The 14,794-nt window shown below is 35.1% G+C and overlaps 1 protein-coding gene across 3 annotated transcripts in view; it reads right to left on the bottom strand.

The window, feature by feature from the left end:
- SCLT1 (sodium channel and clathrin linker 1) overlaps positions 1-14,794 on the bottom strand; it is a 287,110-nt gene that overhangs the window by 245,892 nt on the left and 26,424 nt on the right. For 2 of the 3 annotated variants that reach the window (XM_074229305.1, XM_074229306.1), the window contains exon 2: positions 3,716-3,783. In XM_074229305.1, the coding sequence (XP_074085406.1) occupies positions 3,716-3,783 (68 nt within the window). Of the gene's footprint in view, positions 1-3,715; positions 3,784-14,794 lie in introns of those variants that run through there. The other variant, XM_074229307.1, reaches the window with a different exon arrangement.

Below are 14,794 nucleotides of genomic sequence, written 5' to 3'. Positions count from 1 at the left end.
GAGTACATGTCTTAGACATAAAGGGCAACATCATAAAAAATTAGAGGAGCAAGGAAGAAATTACCTTTCAAATCTATTGATAGTGAAAGAATTTATTACCAAACAATGGAATTACAGGAGATAAAACAATTTTGATTATATGAAATTTAATTTTTTTTCTAAAAAAGATGAAAAAAATCAATGCAGTTCAAAAAGAAGGGAAACAAAGGAGGAAAATCTTCTAAGCAATTTTCTATAACTAAGAGAATTTTCAAGATATATAATGAAGCAATTCAAAATTTTAATATAACAGTATGATATAAAATAATAAGAATTAAGAACTATTTCTCAATAACCAAATATATAGACCGTTTTTCTGATGAAGTTGAAGCTGTCAACTGTCATGTGAAAAAAATGACAGAAATCACTATTAATTGCATAAATGAAAATTAAAGTAACTATTCTACTTGACATAAAAAGAAAAATATAAATGTTAGAGAGGCTGCAGGAAAATATCAATATATTGTTGGTGGAACTGTGAATTAATACAGCCATTCTGGAAAGCAATCTACATCATAAAATTGCATATACTCTTTTACCTAGATATGCTACTAGGGACAACTAAGTCTATACATCAGAAGAGGACCCATATGTACAAAAATATTGGATGGTATCCATCAACTGAGTAATGGTTAATCAAATTATGACATATGAATATAATGGAATACCTCTTGCTATATGATGACATTTTCAGAGAAACTTAATAATAAAAAAATTTCAAATAAACCTGTGAAGATTTAAATGAACTGATATAGAGAGAAGCAAGAATAAATAGGAAGGAAAATAATTTATATAGTAACAACAATATTGTAAATACAAAAAATCCACTGAAATAATAATGATAATGAAGATGATGATTTATGCAGCTTTAACTATGTTCCAAGTAGTTTGAAAGGGACAAAGTTGAATAACTACCAGATATCTGAGATTGAATCTGCAATCAGATCTTTCTGTTTTGTAGACTAGCACTCTATCTACTTCACCATCTAGCTAGGATATTATCAAATGGAGTGAAATATTATTGTGCTAAATAAGGAAGAATGAAAGTTATAATTTCAGAGTAATCAGAGAAATTTGTATGAACTGATACAAAATAATCAGAACCAGAAAAACAAATACAACACTGAAAAAAATAATTCTTTTCGAAGACTTCATAATTCTGATCAATTCTGATAATAATCAAAATCTGATTCCAAAGGACCAATGATGAGGAAAACTACTCATCTCCTAACAAAGATTTGATGGATAAATATGAATAATGGACATATTTCTGGACAGAGCCAATGTGAAAATTTGTTTAACTTGACTTCCACAAAGGTTTTGTTTAGGGAGTTGGAAAAAATAAGAGGTTGAAAAAATAAATAATTGATAAGGGGGTGGATTGAAAGGAACTTATTAAATACTTACTATGTGTCAGACACTAAGTTATGTGCTAAAGATATAAATAAGAAAGCAAAGAATAATAATAATAATCTATGATGTTTGTCCTTCATTCTTTTTTTTTAGGGTGTTTTTTTTTTTTTTTTGCAAAGCAAATGGGGTTAAGTGGCTTGCCCAAGGCTACACAGCTAGGTAATTATTAAGTGTCTGAGACTGGATTTGAACTCAGGTACATCCTGACTCCAAGGCTGGTGCTTTATCCACTACGCCACCTAGCCGCCCCTGTCCTTCATTCTTGAAGAAGACCATGACATCAGAGAGGTGATGCCATGACATGCAAGTGAATTGGATTTGAGTGCGGGGGTGATGTGCTAAGACATCAGTTACTTTCTCCTCCAGAGTCATCTGGAATGGCCAGATATGAATCAAGATGACTGGAGATGACCCTAGATGAGAGGCAGGGAGGGTAAAATGATTTGCCTAGGGTCACAGAGCTATAAGTATCAAATGACTGAGGTAGGATTCAAACTCCTATCCTCCTGACTCCAAGGTCAGTAGTACAACATCCATTGCACTACTTGGCAGCTAGGTGGTGCAATCGATAGAACACTGAGTTTAAAATCAGAAAGGCTCAAATTCATGAATTCAAATTCAGCTTCAGATACATACCCTGGACAAGTCATGAATTCTGATAAGGAAGGTAAAATGTAAAGGATTAGGTTCACATAAGATACATACAGTGCTGGAGCAGCTAGGTGGCACAGTGGATAGAGCACCAGCCCTGAGGTCAGGAGGACCTAAGTTCAAATCCAGTTTCAGACATAAAAATTTCTTAGCTGCGTGACTTGGGCAAGTCACTTAACCCCATTGTCTTAAATAAAAACAAACAAACAAATACATAAATGAAGATACATACCGTGCAGATGAAGGTAATATGAAAAGAGAAGCCCTTAGCACAAGAGAAAAGGGGCTAAGAAAAAGTCTCCCGAAAATTTTGATTTTGGAAGGATTTGAGGTAAGAAGCCAAGGAAATAAAGAGGCAGAGGTGGCATAGAGATGGAAGGTAGAATGTCTTGTTCAAGGAACTGAAAGTATAGAATGTACAGAAAAGAGTAAGTTATAAGAAAACTAAAAATATAAGAAAAGGGCAAATTATGAAGAACTTTAAAGGCCAAAAAGGAAACTTTGATCCTGAAAGCATTAGATAAAGCACTAGATAGAGCTCACTGAGCAATTTACATAGTCAAACCTACACTTTATAAAAACCACTTTGGCAACTAAATGAAAATGGGAAGAGACTTATATTAAGTAGGGAGAGACCTGAACAAAGCAGACCAGTAGAAGTGTATTGTAATAATCCTGGATAATGAGGTAACCCAGGTAATATAGCAGCACAGATAATCAGGCCTAAAGTAAGCTATGACTAAGTGACTGGAGAGAAGTGGACATATATGAGATGCTTTGAAAGTAGAAACAAGGGTTCAGTAATGGACTGAAGATGTGGGATGAGTGACAAGGTTTTAAGACCAAACCAGTTTTGAAACTAACACATTTATTGTATACTTAAAAATAAACAAAGCTACACACAAAAGAAATTTGCTATTTCATAGACAGTACAATTTTCTTCTTTTTATATGGAAATATTCATGTTTGTATGTGTTAACTGTTTCCCAGAATTAACAAAAAATTCCAAATTAAAAAGCCCTAAGTTATAGATAAGTTGCTAATTTTCATTAGTGGTCAAAAGTTTCTATACTTCAGGTACTCCAGAAGGTTAGAATCATCGGTTTAAACTAAAAGGGAAATAAAACCTTAATGCAAAAAATTCATGGAAATTTATAGAATTTTAACTGAATTACTGTATAATTTAAGTTTTTAGAATTCAGACACAAATGATGGAATTTATCAATTAGTTCTTAAACTTATGGATCAGTCCAAAAGACCTGAGTTCAAGTTCAACCTCAGAAACTTACTAGCTGTATGTCACATTACTTAACCCTGTTTGCCTCAGTTTCCTCATCTATAGCTGAAGAAGGAAATGACAAACTACTCTAGAATCTTTGCTAAGAAAACCCCAAATGCAGTCACAAAGAATTGGACATGACTGAAATGACCAAGCAATAACAAATTCTAAAATTTTTGCTACATGAAAATTCTATTCTATTCTATTCTATTCTATTCTATTATTTTTCATTCATATTTAAGATGATGTTCCTTTCATAGTTTGCAGTGGTTAAAAAACCATTATCTGGCAACCAACTTTCTGGTGTTATTGTTAAATACTCAATTCACATACCTGTTCAGAAGAATATTTGGAAGGATTTTCCATTTGATATCGCCTAAGTACTGCATTTAGTCTCTGATCTGGAACAAAGCGAAAATTAGTAAGTAATTTATTTAATCAATTTTAAAAAAAGAATTAAGAATGAAGTCATAAAATAAAGCATGTTATGAAGCACTTCTGATTTCCTCTGTGCCTTAAAATAAATGATCAATTTATCTTAAATTACAGTAAAGCAATTGAGAGAAAACTGGTTTCACCCTAAGGAAACCATGGGTTCAAATTATTCACCAGACATCTCTCTAACCCAGTAAGTTCTCAGAGCAACTACTGATAGGCATTGATAGAGGGAATTTCCTCACCTGTAATTTCCTATATCAATGAAAACACTGATCCAGTTAAAACAATTAAAAGAAACCATAAAATATTGAAAAATAAACAAAACCCATCATACTTCAAATCACACAAGTCAACTAAATCTCCCTTTGGGAAAAAAGTGTACATTCTACAAACTATTTTCCCTGCTTTTAATACACTTCAATCTCAGTCTTTTTATACTTGCTTCAAGATGTTAATAGTTAAAAGCTACCTTCAAGTTTCTGGTGCCACTAACCAGGTCTTTTCGAGTCAGAAGATCATTAGGTCAGACTTAAACTAAGGAAGATATTTTTCAGAAAGCCCTCATTCCAAATATTCTTGGGCATTTAAATTTTAATCAAGCTGAGTTGAAGGGTGGATGTGGAATCCAGTTGAAGCTACTCTGAAAGATAGGATTATAATTCAAGATGAGGTAGCTAATTATGGGGAGGTCTGAAACTATTAATGTACTTTTTCATGGAAGATATCAGAATTCTAAGAAAAATTTACACTCTGTTAAAGCTATTTCACAACATTATTTTATAAGTCTATTCCTAATAAGAGATGAAATGGAAATAGATTTAAAAAATTCTGATGAAAATAGTCAATGAAAAACATTAGAACAATTAGTCAGTAGCCATCTGTGGATAATTTAGAGCCATGGATCTGACCACATAATCAAGTTAGCAATAAAGGTACAAATAGGCAATAAAATATTTCATACAATTATTCCCTAATGTTTTGTGATTAAAACTTCTTTTGTCTGGGAAATATTCTTAGAATGGGACCAATTATTACCAATATTCATTCAACATACATTTAATAAGTGTCCACACTATGCAAAGTGCTACTAAAAATTCAGGAAAACAAAGAAGAAAGCAAGTCTTTTGTCCTCAAGATTCTTATAAACTAATGAGATTATAAAGACATGTGAAAGAATATTATATGAGGTAAAATTATATTACATAAGGTAAATATTATATGAGGTAAAACAAGTGTCAAACAGGCTTTGCAGACTGAACCAGATCAAAAATGTTATTGGGGAAAAGTTAACAAAATAAATAAGTAAATAGACGATAAAACACAGATAATATTACATTTTAAAACTATGTCAAAATGAAACTTCAGGGATTCTCATGTTCAGATTTTTGGCTCCAGTTCTTATTTGAGTTTTTAATATCACTAAGGTAGACTATGATAAGAGCAAAAGAGCCTCAAGACAAAGTGCTGTAAGAAACTGAAAAGGAAAATCATTTTCAGCATTAACAGAACTGACCAAAAAATTAGGGAAGTCTTTAGAGAGAAGATGGCATCTGAGCTAAGCTTATAGGAAAAAAGAGGATTTCAGCAGTAAGAGATGTGGAAGAGTTGACCTCCAGGAGTGAGGATTACTGGGCATGAATGCAGGAGATAGGCAAAGGAAGGATAACATCAGGAATCAGTTTGAGCTATAGCAAGAATGATGACTGCTGCACAAGGAAAGAACAAAAGAGGGCAGAAGAGTGGATTGGAGGGGCGGCTAGGTGGCTCAGTGGATAAAGCACCAGCCCTGGAGTCAGGAGTACCTGGGTTCAAATCCGGTCTCAGACACTTAATAATTACCTAGCTGTGTGGCCTTGGGCAAGCCATTTAACCCCATTTGCCTTACCAAAAAACCTAAAGCAAAAAAAAAAGAGTAGATTGGGGTGAGATTCTGGAGGATCTTAAATTCCAATCTACAGGGTTTGTGCATTTTGTTCTAAATCCAACAGAGATGAGGATTTTTGAACCAGAGTGTGAAAGAATAAGAGACTATTTTGGCACCTAGGTCCTAGAAAGGAGAAAAGATTAAAGGCAAAGAAGTCAATTAGGTTATTAAAATAATCCAGGTGAGATAATAAGGTGTTGAACTTAGATGGTGCAGGTAATAATGATCCAGATTCTAATGCAGCTTCTACCATTAATTTTCTGGGTGGCTTTGAAGACGTCACTTTACCTCTCAGAGTCTTTCACACTTTCCTCATTTGTAAAATGAAGGCAGTGGTAAGGGCTTTTCTGCCTCTAACAGTCTGTGATTCTAAATGAGAAAAGGGATAGCTAGATGAAATATTGGCAAAAAAATGAGAAAAATATATCAAAAGTCACATACTTATAAGAGAAGTTTCCATTAGGCAGTGGAAGAGATATAGAAAAAAAAAGAAAATCAATAAATTTCCTTATATCTGCTCATCTCCCCAAAAGGGGAGATCCTATCACATTCCTACCCAAAATGAGATAAACAGTAGGCATGATAGGATAATTTTTTTGTTCCTATTAATAATGCTTCTGGGCTATTAAAATAAATATTTGACTAAATTAATTAAATTAAAATGTTTTGAAAATATTTCTACATGTTATTTTTATTAATTTAAAAATAAATTCACTGGGGGGGAAAATTATAATTTGACTTCAGACAAAGTTGAAAATATTTGTGCCTTTATTACTAACTCTAAATTATAGTCCACAGATTACTGCTAGCTAACTGATCTTACTTTTTCCTTTGGTGACTATTTTCACCAGAATGTTTTAAATCTATTTCCATTTCATCTCGTATTAAGAATAGATTTTTAAAATATAAAATTAAATTGATAGCAATTTTGATCAACTATGATGGACTCAGATACTCTCAGCAATTCCATAATCTAGAACGATCTAAAGGATGGAAAATGTCATCCACATTCAAAGAAAAAACCTTGGAGTCTAAATCCAAGACCAAACATTATTATTTTCACTTGTAAAAATTTGTTTTATATTTTTTCTTTTCTTTCTCATAGATTTTTTTCCTTAGCTCTGATTCCTCTTTCTCAACATGACTAATATGGAAATAAGTTAATAAACATTATACATGCATAATCCATTTCAGATCTATCAGTGTCATGGGGAGTGGGGAAAGGGATGGGAATGAAGGTAGAAAAATGTAAACTTCAAAAGCTTACAAAAATATGAAATGTTCAAAATTATCTTTGCATGAAATTGGAAAAAATAATATTCAAAAAATAAAAATATAAATTTTAAGTAAAATTTTTATATGTATATAAAATACAAATTTTACAGTTATATCTCATATGAATATATTAATAAGAGCTGCAAAGTTTTAGGTTATTCACAAATTAATAGGCTTCAGTTTTCCCCACTCTAAAATGAGGGGTTAGACTTGATGGCTTCTCTTTCAGTTCTCATTCAATGATCACAAGAGCTCTGATACACTGATTAAAAAGCTCTTAAATATGTTACAAAAATACTAAAGTTTAAAGAAAAGTTCTTAAAAAGAATAAAGTAGAAACCTCAGGAAAATAGTGTTCATTATCTCAATTCAAACTGGTCATTATCTTAAATACCTCAAATGACTAAAAAAGGAGAATCACAGAAAATATGTGCTAACCTAGCAAGCTCCTTAGTTAAAGGTAATTGTCTTTCAGTTGAAAAATATGTGCCTTTAACTTAGATCAATGTATACCACGGAAACAATATAAAGACTAACAGATTGGGGTGGCGTAGTGGCGTAGTGGATAAAGCACTGGCCCTGGAGTCAGGAGTACCTGGGTTCAAATCTGGTCTCAGACACTTAATAATTACCTAGCTGTGTGGCCTTGGGCAAGCCACTTAACCCCATTTGCCTTGCAAAAAAAAACCTAAAAAAAAGGAAAAAGAAAAAAATTTTAAAGAAGACTAACAGACTGCTTTAGGGGAGGGGGAGGGGGAGGGAAGCAAGATGGGGGAAAATTGTAAAACTCAAATAAAATCTTTCTTTAAAAAAAGAAAAAAGACAAATATATGCTTCTAAAAGAAACACTAATAGGAAAAACTTCTTTACATCTTAGTCAAAAGTTCTTAATCAAAATACTATGTTTGGCTCCATATTTGAGATTCTTAATTATGATACTCTGCTGCTCAAAACTCTTCCAACAATCCCCCTTGCCTCCAAAAAAAAAAAAACCAACAACTAGTTGACCTGGCATTTAATTCCTCCTAAACTAAATGACAACTCTCCAGTCTTATCCCCCACCTTTCTCAAATGTATATTGCAAATGCCACTCAAACCAAACCAGTTGCCTCAAACACAACCTATACTTTATTTAGTCCCAGTCTTTGTTTCTTTTACCTGATTGATATATTTCAGCATCCCTCAGGTCTTAGTTTGACTGAGGCAATGCCCATTTAGTGATGAAGGCTAGGTAATAAAGCAATGGGTAGAGGCCAAGAATGTCCACCTTACTTGGTTCAAAAAAAAATTTAACTGGGAAGAAGAAAGTGATTAAGATAAGAAAGTAATGAAGCAAAGAATAGACTCTTTTACATCAAAAAAAAAAAAAAAATCAGTCTGTGAGGGGAAGGCTGCAGGATTTCTGACCAAAATAGGAATAATTGTTATTTACATTTATTGTTTGTACATCACACAAGACATTCCCACCTCATTTATCTGATCTCTGCCTTTGTACTGGCTATCCATCAATGGAATGCACTCCCACCTTGGTCTTTTAGAATCTAGTTTTCTTCAGAATTATACTGTATGCCCTTCCCAATCACTCCACTTCTGAAAATTTTAATTTGTTATGAGAGAACTCAGAAGGTAAGGTATCCAAATAGCAGCCTTGAATCAAATGAGGCTGGCAAATAAAGACCAGAAGTAAGATGAAGTAAACTCTTAATGAAGTAAGAGCTGGTTACACATTTTTCTGGAGTGGCCACAGTGAAAGGGAATGCTGTGAAGCATCATCAGTGAATCATCAGTGCCTATGCTCCCACCATGAGAAACACTGATGAAATTAAAGAAAAATTTTATGAAGACCTGGAGACCCTTATCATCAATGAACCAAAAGAAAACAAGCTTATAATTCTGGGTGACTTTAATGTTAAGAGTAGGCTCAGATTACCACATGTGGGAGGAGGGAGTCCTTGGGAGGAATGGAGTTGGAATAAATTTATGGGACTGTAAGAAGAGACAGACAGGATGTGAGAGTGACAAAAGCAATGTGTGCTGCAGAGTGCTGGACTGATCACAGACTTATCCTAATTTAGATATTCACAATTCAACCAGAGTAGGGACCCCAAGGCAAAATGAATATTAGAAGAATTAATGTCAAGAGATTAGAGTCTCTCTCTCTCTGAATGTTAAGTTTGTTGCTAACTTGGAGGGAAAACTGAGCCAACATACAGTAGGCAACAGCAGAGCAGAAAAGGAGTGGGCAGCTTTCAGAGATCTGGGGTACAGCACTGCATTTGCTCATCTAAGCCAGAACACTTACAAACACCAAGACTGGTTTGACTATGAGGTGTGATTATATTCCAGACATATTGTCTCAGTGTGTAAATATGTAATCTGCTAGGAAAGGCCTGTCTCCTACAGCTAAAACGTTGACTTGGCCTGTATCAATACTACCTTGAAAGCTCAGTAATAGCACCAATAAATTCCTTTACATTGATCAACAAACTACAAGATTAGAGACATTTTGGAAGAGGAGAGGCTATTTGTAAATATTTCTTCTCCAGTCTCCAGTTCTTATCAATAGGAATATGAAGCAATATTATAACATATGAGAGGATCATACTGTAAAACTATGCCATCTATATGAAATCTCATTGGTTTTATGATTTTTCTGTCCTTTCTGTATAAAATCCCCCCCCCCAAATTTTGTATTGGGGTTGGCATTTGTAGTAAGATCCTGGGGAATAAAACTTTATTTTTAAAATAATTCTGCTATTTCATTTTTAGCCTAAGAAAATTATGCTTAACAGGACCATCAAGCTTAACTATTCAGTTAAATTTTGGAAGGGAGATATACAATGTCTTTTATCCAAAGTATTAAGTTTAGCAAGTCTCATAAATTTAACTCAATATCATGCCTTCTACCGATCTTTCCCTTTCTCTTTCTGTTCATAGAAAGTTATTTTCTAGAGTGAATTCTCATCATCTCTAGTCTAGACTACTGGAATAACAGAATAAGAGGTCTCAGTTTTGCTGTATTTCCTCTCTAATCTATCCCACACAGAGCTGAACATTTATGACTGTGACAGACTGGACATTCCTAACAAACTGGATACAGATCTACCAAAGCTATTTCCCAAATGAAAAATCTTTTGTGCCTTGTTATTATCTCTAGGATAAAATAGAAATCTCGTAGCTTAGCATTTAAAAGGTTCAATCCTTTTGAAACATAATTCATGTTACTTCCCTTCTCAAACTAAGAATCTAAGTTGTATAATGGATAAGTAACTGGATCTAGAATTAGGAAGACCTGAGTCTGAATATTCCATTAGTCATTAACCAGTCATGTGGCCCTAGTTAAATCACTTAGATGCCCTCAGATTCAATTTCCTCATCAGCAAAAGTAGGTTAATCAAATTATCTACCTTTAAGGGTTGACAAAAGAATCAAATAATCCAACACCCATAAAATGCTATGCAAACCTTAAAGCACTGCACAAAAGCTAGTTTCTATTATTCTTTCCACATACCAAGGGGAAAATACTTGCTATCAGGATCTTATACAAAAAGTTTCCATGCACTCAATGTCTGGAATATAATCACACCTCATCTGATTTGAAGAAGCCCAAGTTTTCCCCAAAGTATAGTTCAGGTGCCATTTCCCTCACTAGGCATTTTCTGTTCTCTCTTACCTCAGCTAGGAAATCTCTTGCTCTTGAAATTCCTTGATATTTACTTAACTATGTACATGGTATAATTTTCTCCTCAAAACAGAAGCTTCTTGAGGAGAGAGACTGTTTTAATCTTGTTTTTGTATTCCCCTCCCCCAGTACCTAAGACAGAGTAACTCCCAAAGAAATATTTGTTGAGGAGAGGAGAGTCAGAAGCTGACAGCTTTGAAATTAGTATGCTGTTTATGTTGTATTTTTTTAATCTTTTAATTTTACACATAATTCTCTTTTAAAATTTTTATATGGAAATATTTATCAAGTTCATAATAAAAAAAGAACTTCAAAATGTTGATTGAATTTAATAGTAAAATAACACTGGTCAGGGTAATTAATGTTCTTAAAGGTAAGCACAAATAAAGACATTACCAACTACCATCATTGCTGTTTCTTAAGATAGGTTAATCAAAGTTTCTGTAGTTGATAAAAACGTTACTCATATTTCATTAACAAAGCAAAATGCACATACATGTTTAAACTAATAGTTTATTGATTTTCATTCATATTATTTCATTTTTTACCCCACAAGAAGCCCATAAAGTAGAGAGAGAAGGCATCATCATGCCATTTTAAAGGTGGGAAAATCTAAACCTTTATTTCCTCAAAGTCATTTATTTAAGTCATTGGCACAGGCAGAATTAATATTTCCTTGTAGTTGGGTTATATTTTTTCTACAACTGATGTTAAAATAGAAATTAAATATCACCTGAATACTTGCATCATTACATCACTAATGATGCAAGTATTCAGGTGATATTTAATTTCCATTTTAACATCAGTTGTAGGGGTAAATCCCCTTCCCCCTGAAGAAACCTATAAAATTCTTAGATCTAATTGTGAGGAAGTTTTTATTTTTCTTAGAGGAATCTAAAATGTCTTCCTACTTCCATTTCTAATTTTGCCTTCAAGGACAAAGCACAAAAAGTCTAATCCTTCTTTATCATTACAAACCCTCAAGATCATTTCTAACCTTCCACCTAAATATTTTCTTCAGGCTAAAAACTCCAAGTTTTTTAATCAATACTCATATGAAATAACCCTGATACTTTCACTATACTGGACTCCTTTAGCTCATCTATTTTCTTTTCAAAAAGGGATGTCTAGAATTGAACACAATACTTAAGATATCTAAATTCCTAGTCCTAAATTTAATTCTCAAGGTTACCAGTGATCTCTTTTAATTGCTAAATCTGATAGTCTGTTCTTAGTTCTCATCCTTTTAACCTTCTCTAAAGCATTTAACACTGGTATACCCTCTCCTCCTGTATATTCTACCCTTTATAGGTTTTCATTATGCTGATCTTTCTTGGTCTGATTCCTAGCTGTTAGATCACTCCTTATCACTCTTCTTTCCTAGATCTTCAATTATATTCCACTTCCTAACCATATATCTGCTTTATATCTTCTTTTTTTTTTCCTTCACTCCTCTATCTACACATCCCAAACTTAATCACTCATAATCTCTAAGCTTTCACTACCAGTTACTTCATTCAGTAATTGTTCAATGGAAATCTGCAATAGCATAATGGGCCTCCCTAATTAAATCTCTCTCTCTCTACTTTCCAATCCAATTATCCGGATATCTACTACATCTCTGCCAAACTCAGAGAAGCTACTAACTTCCTGAAATTTGCTTTGACCATGATTTAATCCTTTAAAAGATGGAAAAAAATAAAAAAGGGTATATTCTGTTTTGAATCTCATTCTCTGGTTCTGTCATCAAGATGGCAGTGTAGAGGGTATGTTCCAATCAAATTCTCCCAACATTTCCCTCCAAATGACTTTAAAGGAATGTGAAAAATCAAGTTATTGAACAACATATCCAACAAAAGGTCAGGGTGAGGTATTTTTTCCAGTCCAAGACAACCTAGATGATCAGAAAGAGAGGTCTGTATCATTGCAGTTGGGACTAGCCAGGAGGACAGCATGGCATCACCACCAGCCACCTATAAATACAACAGCAAGAGTTATCATCACATAGAAGAGGCAAGGTAATTGGACAGCTGGTTAGAAGGAAATTATAGGGGACCTCTGTGCAGGCACAGGGTACACAATTAGGTACCACATCTTGGCAATAAAACTGCCCATTACCCAATTTCAGGCTAAAATTCTAGAGCAAGGGGACAGTAAGGGTCATAGTTCCTGATCTCAGTCCCATGGTAAATGGGATTGCTAGAGTCTGTGGTCAAGTGTGCAATGGTTATGGTCCTAATTCTAGGATAGAGAAAAGAGCACTAATGCTTATACTTGCAAGGCAGCAGGAAAGTAGTGACCACACTTATCCCTGGATCATACCACCTTGGAAGCAATTAAAAGTTAGACCCCCCCCCCCAAATCAGTTGTAAATAGTAGGGTAAAAAAGCTCAAAACAGTGACCTCTTTCCCCTAAGGTGAGCAGAACCCAACTTGACAAAGCTTAAAATTTTTAAAAAGGCAAGAAAAATGTGCAAAAAAACTAAAAGAACCTAACCATAAAAAAAAAAAAAACTATGATGACAGGAAAATTCAAGACAACTCAAAATATAACAACATGGAAAACATCTACAAGCAAAGCCTCAAAGAAAGATGTAAACTGGAAAGAAGCCCAAAAAGAATTCCCAGAAGAGCAAAAGATAATTTCTTTTGAAAGAAAATGAATGACTTTAAAAATTAAGAGCACCAGAAGAAAAACTTGGGAGTAATAGGGATAAGAGCAATGCAAAAATATTATACAAAAAAAATTAATACACATACACACACATGCACACACATACACACACACACAAACACACACAAATTAACAACTTGGTAAAGGAGGCACAAAAAGTTATTAAAGAAAATGACCCCTTAAAAAAAGATAATTGGGGGAGGGGGGCTTCCAGCCAAGATGGCAGAGAGTAGACAGGCACTGTGAGGTGAGAACTACCTGAATCTTATTCTCATCAGATAAATTTATCTTACCTTTCAAGTATTAAAAGGGGAAGGGGGGGCCGGAGCCAAGATGGCGACAAGAAAGAATCTTGTCTTAGGCGCTCTCCCATAAAACTCATCAGCTAAGGTCTCTAACTAAACTTTCGAGAGACAGAACCCACAGAAGGACCCAGTGAGGCAGTTCTCCTACTCAAGGCAACCTGGAAAAGAGCAGAAAGGCTCTGCTCCCCAGGGTCGGAGGGGCGGCCCGCCAGAGGGGTGGCCGCCAGAGCCAAAGAACTTCATCCTCCCGGAGGCAGCCCCAGGGCTCTGGGAGCTGCAGCTCACAGCAGTGAGGGAGTTTCCTTAGCTACACCCCGGGGAGCACTGGGCACAAATTGAGGCAACAGGCGGGGTACCTCCACCAGAGCGAGCACATGAAGTCCAGCCCTCAGGGTACACAGAGAGCAGAGTGGCCAGCAAAGCCCAGTTCCAGGAACCCAAGCAGGCTGAGCAAGTAAGCAGGAGCCCCCAGGGCATGAGCCCCTTGAACCTAGGGAGGGAAGTAAAGAGAGAGACTGCCCAGCTCTGTCCTCTGCCCCTGGAACAGGACTCTGGGGCTCTGACCACATTCAGATCCTGATCGCAGTCTAGGCCCCCCCATAGAAGAGCAAGGGGCCCCCCCCACCTCAGCCCTGTGGCAGAGGGGGGCACATATGGTTATTCACAGACCAGGAGGAAGGACAGAGCCTTACACACTGAGACCCTTGTGGGAGTGTCCCAAAAGCTCAGGAAGCACCCCAAAACCAGGCTCAGGAGGGGAAAATGAGCAAGCAGAGAAAAAAGAGGAATACCATTGAGAAATATTGTGCAAATGAGCCCAAGAAGGATCAAAATACTCAGTCTGAAGATGAGGAAGCACAAGCTCCTGCATCTAAAGACTCCAAGAAAGACAGAAACTGGGCTCAGGCTGTGACAGAGCTCAAAAAAGACTTTGAAAATCAAATGAAGGAGGTAGAAGAAAAACTGGGAAAAGAAAGGAGAGAGATGCAGGAAAAACATGAAAATGAAGTCAGCAGCCTAGTCAAGGAAATCCAAAAAAATGCTGAAGAAAATAGCATGCTAAAAACCAGCTTAGGTCAAATGGATAAAACAGTTCAAAAAGTTGAGGAGAAGA

Source organism: Macrotis lagotis, chromosome 3 (assembly GCF_037893015.1).
Source record: "Macrotis lagotis isolate mMagLag1 chromosome 3, bilby.v1.9.chrom.fasta, whole genome shotgun sequence".
Taxonomy (NCBI): Eukaryota; Metazoa; Chordata; class Mammalia; order Peramelemorphia; family Peramelidae; genus Macrotis; species Macrotis lagotis.
This window is presented reverse-complemented; position numbering and strand designations above follow the sequence as displayed.